This window comes from Nannospalax galili, unplaced genomic scaffold (genome assembly GCF_000622305.1).
Source record: "Nannospalax galili isolate Female #2095 unplaced genomic scaffold, S.galili_v1.0 scaffold311, whole genome shotgun sequence".
NCBI lineage: Eukaryota > Metazoa > Chordata > Mammalia > Rodentia > Spalacidae > Nannospalax > Nannospalax galili.
Window position 1 is genome coordinate 210,208 of NW_008330298.1, and position 6,387 is coordinate 216,594.

At 35.7% G+C, this 6,387-nt stretch overlaps 1 protein-coding gene across 1 annotated transcript in view; it reads left to right on the plus strand.

Annotated features, from left to right (window-relative positions):
* Positions 1-6,387, plus strand: part of Slc6a14 (solute carrier family 6 member 14) — a 32,190-nt gene that overhangs the window by 6,633 nt on the left and 19,170 nt on the right. Inside the window, exons 4-6 of the mRNA XM_008843794.2 lie at positions 1,612-1,773; positions 2,790-2,925; positions 4,913-5,045. Of these exons, the coding sequence (XP_008842016.1) occupies positions 1,612-1,773; positions 2,790-2,925; positions 4,913-5,045 (431 nt within the window). The remainder of the gene's footprint in view (positions 1-1,611; positions 1,774-2,789; positions 2,926-4,912; positions 5,046-6,387) is intronic.

Genomic DNA, 6,387 nt, shown 5'->3' on the forward strand with positions numbered 1-6,387 from the left:
AAGAGGCTGTCAGATCCCCTGGAACTGGAGTTACGGACAGTTGTTAGCTGCCATGTGGGTGCTTGGATTTGAACCCAGGTCTTCTGCAAGAACAGCCAGTGTTCTTAACCACTGAGCCATTTCTCCAGCCCCTATTATTTGGTCTTTTGTGACAGGGTCTCCCTGTTGTCCCAGCTGGCCTGGAACTCACTTTGTAGACTAGGCTGGACTTGAGCTCACAGAGGTTCATCTGCTTCTGCCCCCCCGAGTTCTGGGATTAAAGGCGTGCACCACCATGCCAGGATTATTTTAATTATTTTTAATATGAGTATGTGTGTGTGTGGGTATATGTAGGTGAGTGCAGGTGTTCTCAGTAGCCAGGGACAGCAGATTCTTCCAGAGTTATATATAGTCACCCAATGTAGTAGGTGCTAGGATCTGAACTGTGGTCCCGTGCAAGAGCAGTGCTCATTCTCAACAGCTGAACCATCTCTCCAGTCTCCCCAAATATATTTTTATTTGTGTGTGTGTGTGTGTGTGTGTGTGTGTATGTGTGTGTGCCCATGGAAGCCAGAAGAGGGCTCTTGATCCCCTGGAACTGGAGTTATAGATGGTTGTAAACCACCTGATATGGGTGCTGGCAACTGAGCTCATGTTCATGGAAGAGCAGGAAAGTGTTCTTAATCACCAAGCCATCTTTCCAGCCCCAAAGTTCTAACGTCTAAGTTAATTTTTGTATAATTTTGTCTTAGTGTCATTTCATGTCTTTTACAAAGCCTCATTGGGAACAGTCAAATGGCAGATTACTATTTTTTTCTTGAATACTCCTAAGAGGACAGCAGTAAAATTGAAAAGAAAAATGCCTTAACTGTTGGTAAACATTAATTTGCCTTTATCTTTGAAGACTTTCATATCATTTTAACATGCACTAGCTACTGAAAGCTATTTGTAAAAGCCTCAGTGCAACATCAAAAACAAATACATAATGAGGTGAATAGAACGCTTTGCTGGAAGACTGGTGAAGCTTCTTTGAATCTAGTCTTAAGAGTAAGGTATGTTGAGTATGTTAAACTGCATTGCAAAACTACCGGTATAAAGAATTTTCACAGGTTTAAATTCAGTTTGTTTCTGAATTATTAAATTTTCTGTCTACATTCTTGTAGAAGTACTGGACTATGCCCTTCCAAGACATTAATTCAGAAGATTCCTTTTCTGTTTGTCAAAATGTTGTTTTACAAATGAAGATATAAGTTTTTGATGAATGAGTCAATAGGACAGAAGTGTTGAAGTTTTTAACGGAAGTTCTTCCCACTGTGACAAGGATTTGCAGATTTAGTGAGAGAGAGTAATTGACCCAGGGTTTCATAAATTTTATGGCTAAATCCATGTCTTTCTCCTATGGCGATAATACTCATCATCTGAAAAGCATTATCAGAAGTCCAACATCAGAATAGCTTTAAATATGGGAAGAAAGATACTGAGAGGGTATCACATCTCCATTATAGACCTTTGTTTCCTGAACAAAGAGAGAGTTGTTTGAGTCTTTTCATTTATAATAGATTTTTCTTTTGAAATTGAACTATTTTTTTATGAATATGCAAAGCAAATTGAGTTTACTTTGTTTTTTTCCAGGTGTGGGAATCACAATGGTCCTGATTTCCATTTTTGTGACAATCTATTATAATGTCATAATTGCCTATAGTATCTACTACTTGTTTGCTTCTTTTCAAAGTGAACTGCCATGGGCAAATTGTTCTTCTTGGTCAGATAAGAACTGTAGCAGATCTCGTATAGGTAAGGTACATTGGTGTAATTTTTTAAATTTTACCAAGTCCATATTATTCTCTTATATTTTCTAAATAGGCTGAAATGATTAAATTGTTTTTGACACAGGTCATTAGTTCAAGCAGAACATAGCATGATTGTCTAAAACTTGCTGTATATTTCATGCCAATTTTGAGGGCATACAGAAAGGCAAAAGCGTACCTCGGAGTACATGAAGACCTAACTTCCAAGCAGTAAAGAAATAAGAAATGGGAAAGTGGTAAACAAAGACATGCTATTCATGATAGTAAAAGGTGTATTTCAGGAAATGGTGGGTATTGTCTGTGGTAATACGTTGCTAATCTTTAAGATAATGTTACATTAATATCATAGGCTATTGCTGATGAGATTCTCTCTACATATTAAGAGATAAGTTTGTAGATATTTAATGCTTTGGGGGCCAGAGAGATGGCTGAGTGGTTAAGAACACTGGCTGCTCTTGCAGAGGATTCAAGTTTTGGTTCCCAGCATCTATACGATGACTGACAATCATTCCTAACTTTAGTTCCAGGGGATCTCATACCCTCTCCTGGCCGCTACAGGCATTACATGGCATGGTACATTTACATACATGTAGACAAAACACTCATATACACAAATAAAAATAAATAATAAAAACGATTTAATGATTTTGAAGGGCAAAGGGCTCAGTTTATCTACACTGGTTAGATAGATAAATCCATGTGCTAAAAGTTCTTAACTGCTAGCACTAAATGCCAACTGAAATAACTGTTACTCTCTGTCACTATTATAAATATGGTCAAAGTTTAAACAGGTAGCTAGTGCTATATATGCATTTCCATCTTAGTAATAGAGAACGTTTGATGTGATAACTGTACATGGTTTATTCTACTTCATTCTTATTCCACTTTTACCAAATAACAATTTAGACGGCAAGATTTTTTCATTAAAACCTTTTATTCCATGAAAGTACTCTTCTAAAATTAAGTGCATGTCTGTATTTCTTTTATTTTTATTACTTTTAGTAACTGGATGTAAAGTGAGTACAGGAACAGGAGATATGATTGTGAATATAAGCTGGGTGCATGCCAATAACTTGACCTGTTTGAATGGTAGTGAGATTACTCAGCCAGGACAGCTTCCCAGTGAACAGTATTGGGAGTAAGTATATTATATAATTTCCTTTATTTTTCAAAAAGGTATTTTATTGCTAAGAGGCCCAAGGACATTTTGACTTTAAGCCAAGAAACTGGCTACTTTTCTTTGGGATCTTTTTTACTCTAACTGCCTAGCCAATTCCTGCCTCCTATCCAAAGGCCAAAAATGTCAAAAGTATTTGTGAGTTCTTATCTAATCCCTAAACGATTTTAGGGTTACCTCTTCAGAGGGGGGGATGTTAGAGTAGCAAAAAGCCCCATTAAAAAAAGAAGAAAGATAAGAAAGAAAGAAAGAAAGAAAGAAAGAAAGAAAGAAAGAAAGAAAGAAAGAAAGAAAAAGAGTACATGAAGTTGTCAGAAAAAAGTGATGGGGAGATATGGGAGGTGTTGGAGGGGAGGGAATGGGTGTGGATTTGATCAAAAAACCGAAATTCTCAATAAAGCCTTTTTTCTAAGTTAAAAAAGGTATTTTATTCATTATTTTATTTTATGTGTATGAGTGTATTGCCTGCATGTATGTAAACACTCCCATGTCATGCAAGGCCTGAGGAGATCAGAACAGGGCATTAGATCCCCTGGAACTGGCATGAGAGATGGTTGATAGCCACCATGTGGGTGATGGGAATTTAACCCAGATCCTCTGCAAGAGCAGCCAATGCTTTTAATAGTTGAGTCATCTCTCCAGCCCCAATGACTTACAGATGTTATTAAAAAGGTTTTATGAACCACAATAAAATACTGTTTGGTTTCTTTTTCTTTCATTTTATTTGCTTATCCATATGTCTTGTATATTAAGCATAGTCCCCCTTACCCACATCCTCTCCCTTATTTAACTCACATAAACAGAAAAAAAGGAGAATAATGGCAAATAAATACTTCTTTTTGATTCAAATGTTTACCTAGCCTAGATGAATTATAATTTCCTGTAAAATGAGCTCATAGTCGACAACATATCTTTTCAAAAATATTTTATTTATTATTTTTATTTTATGTACATGAGTGTATTGCCTGCATGCATGTAAGTGCACCATGTCATGCAATGTCCAGGGAGGTCAGACGAGGGTGTCAGATCCCCTGGAACTGGAGTTATGGACAGTTGTTAACCACCATGTGGGTGCTGGGAATTGAAGACAGGTCTTCCGCAAGAGCAGTCAGTGCACTTAACCACTGAGCCATCTCTCCAGCCCCAAGAACATATCCTTTATAAGTTATTCAGTGGATATAACTGTAAGTAATGATTTATTAATGCTAATTAACAGTTTTGGGATTATAGGGTTTGTGAGATGGCTCAGCAGGAAATGGTGACTGCTGCAAAGTCTGAGGATCTGAGTTCTGGAGAAGCAGACTGTGGAAAACAAAGCAGTAATAATTATTAAATTGATATGTGCCCTTAATGAGAAACTTGGTGTGTGTGTGCTGTTGTCCCGCGTCTTTCATCCCAGCATTCAGGAGGCAGAGACAAGGAGATCTGTATAAGTTTGAGGCCAACATGGTCTACATAGTGAGTTTCAGGCCAGCCAGGACTACATAGTGAGACTCTGTCTCAAAAAAGAATTGGGATTCTAGATCCATGCATGTTGCTCTTGGAAATCTTGGAATTTTAGAATAATTGGGACATTTCAGCTAGATTATATGTACAAGTACTAAATAAGGAAATATTTAATGCAATTTGTTTTATTAATTATTTTGTTTTGAAGACATTACCATATTGAGTCAAATGAAGCTACCAGATAAAGGTTAATTTCTTTACATAAAGATTAAAATACCGGTGGAAAAATCATAACTAAAGTTTTATTCAACATGCTTGAACTAAAGTTTTATTCAACATGCTTGAGTAATTTTTGTCCCTTCATAAAGTTTTATCAAAAGGATTACAGGACATTGATATAATAAGATACAATAATCATAAAGCTTCCCTTTGAATGAAAATGTTCACTGCTTTTTAAATAGACAATTGATTCTGTATTTATAAAAGGGCTTATATGTTTCAGTAAAGTGGCACTTCAGCGGTCAAGTGGATTGGATGATACCGGAGTAATTGTGTGGTATTTAGCACTTTGTCTTCTTCTGGCTTGGCTTATAGTTGGAGCAGCACTATTTAAAGGAATCAAGTCTTCTGGCAAGGTAAGCTGGAAAATACTTTAGTGATGCAGTTGCTTTCCGATTTCATTTTAGTTCAAACATTGGTAATGCATTTCCTATAATGGGAACATTCAAATATTTGTAAGCCTTTTTATGTAAACATTCTAGTTTTAAATAAACACATAGAATCATTATTGTTCTTAAAAACAAAGCTAATAAATCTTACACAAGACTTGTGCAGTTACTTGAAACTCAGACTCTACCAGCTGACATAACATTCTAAGGCTTGAGAGTGTATTTTTAATTTTCTGACCCACAATACAAAAAAGCACTTTGAATGGAATTATAGGGTGTTACAAACATTTGTTTTAGAATATTTTATAGCATCAGGAACCCCTTGTTGAAGATACAGTAGTATGCTGTCATTTCCTTGAATGAAATCTTCCCAAATGGAGTATGTTATTGAAGGGGCCTCTTCTGAAATGCATTCTCTTAAATTTTTCCTCTTCATTTTATTTTTAAGCATTCACAGAGCCCAGTGGCAGCTTAAAAGAACAACAGAAAAAATTTCCTGTGAAGAGTTATGCAATACTTAGAAAAGTGAATTTTTATATGTTTTTAACCAACCAGAGTGATACTTCCTAAAAGATCAAAGACATGGCTATTTGGAGAATTTGTCTTTGTTTTCCTAGTACAATATCTGGCATATTGAATTAATGCTAAGTTGTAATGAGACTTTTTTTTTGCAAAAACACTACAAATATCGCAAACCCAAAGGAAACTTTCCTATTTTTTACAATTGCACATTTTTGAAACCAATGATTCCTTTTTCATGTTAATATTGTGAAAGTCCATTAAAGGCAATTTACTCAGGCAACTGGTGCCTATTAGTCTCTTGGATGATTTATTTAAAATCATCTTCTTGGGCATATTATAAGTACATCTATGGATAAAAAAGATCACCCACATTATTGTATAGCCAGCTTCAAAAACCATGTGTTCATCTGAAATGATGTCTTACCTAGGACAGAAGTAGAGTATACCTGTATGTGCTATCAAGTTCTCTTAATGACAGCTTTAACCAGTGAGTGTTGAAAGTGTTCCATATTTCCTTCATTTAAACTTTCATAGGATTTGGACATGTACTAGTAGGCATTGTTCTGAACCTTGGGGACTGACTATATTCTAAACATTGGAAGTTTTAAAATGATTTCTCTTTTCAACTCAGTGTAGTTTACTGAAAGGAGACATTCAATCCCCTCAGACATTTAAAGTGACTTTTAAGTTGAATATTTGTGACTTTCATACAATATCATTTGATGGTATTTAAATCACATCCTCTATCAAAACCTCCCCTTACTACCATTGCCCAATTTAATATATA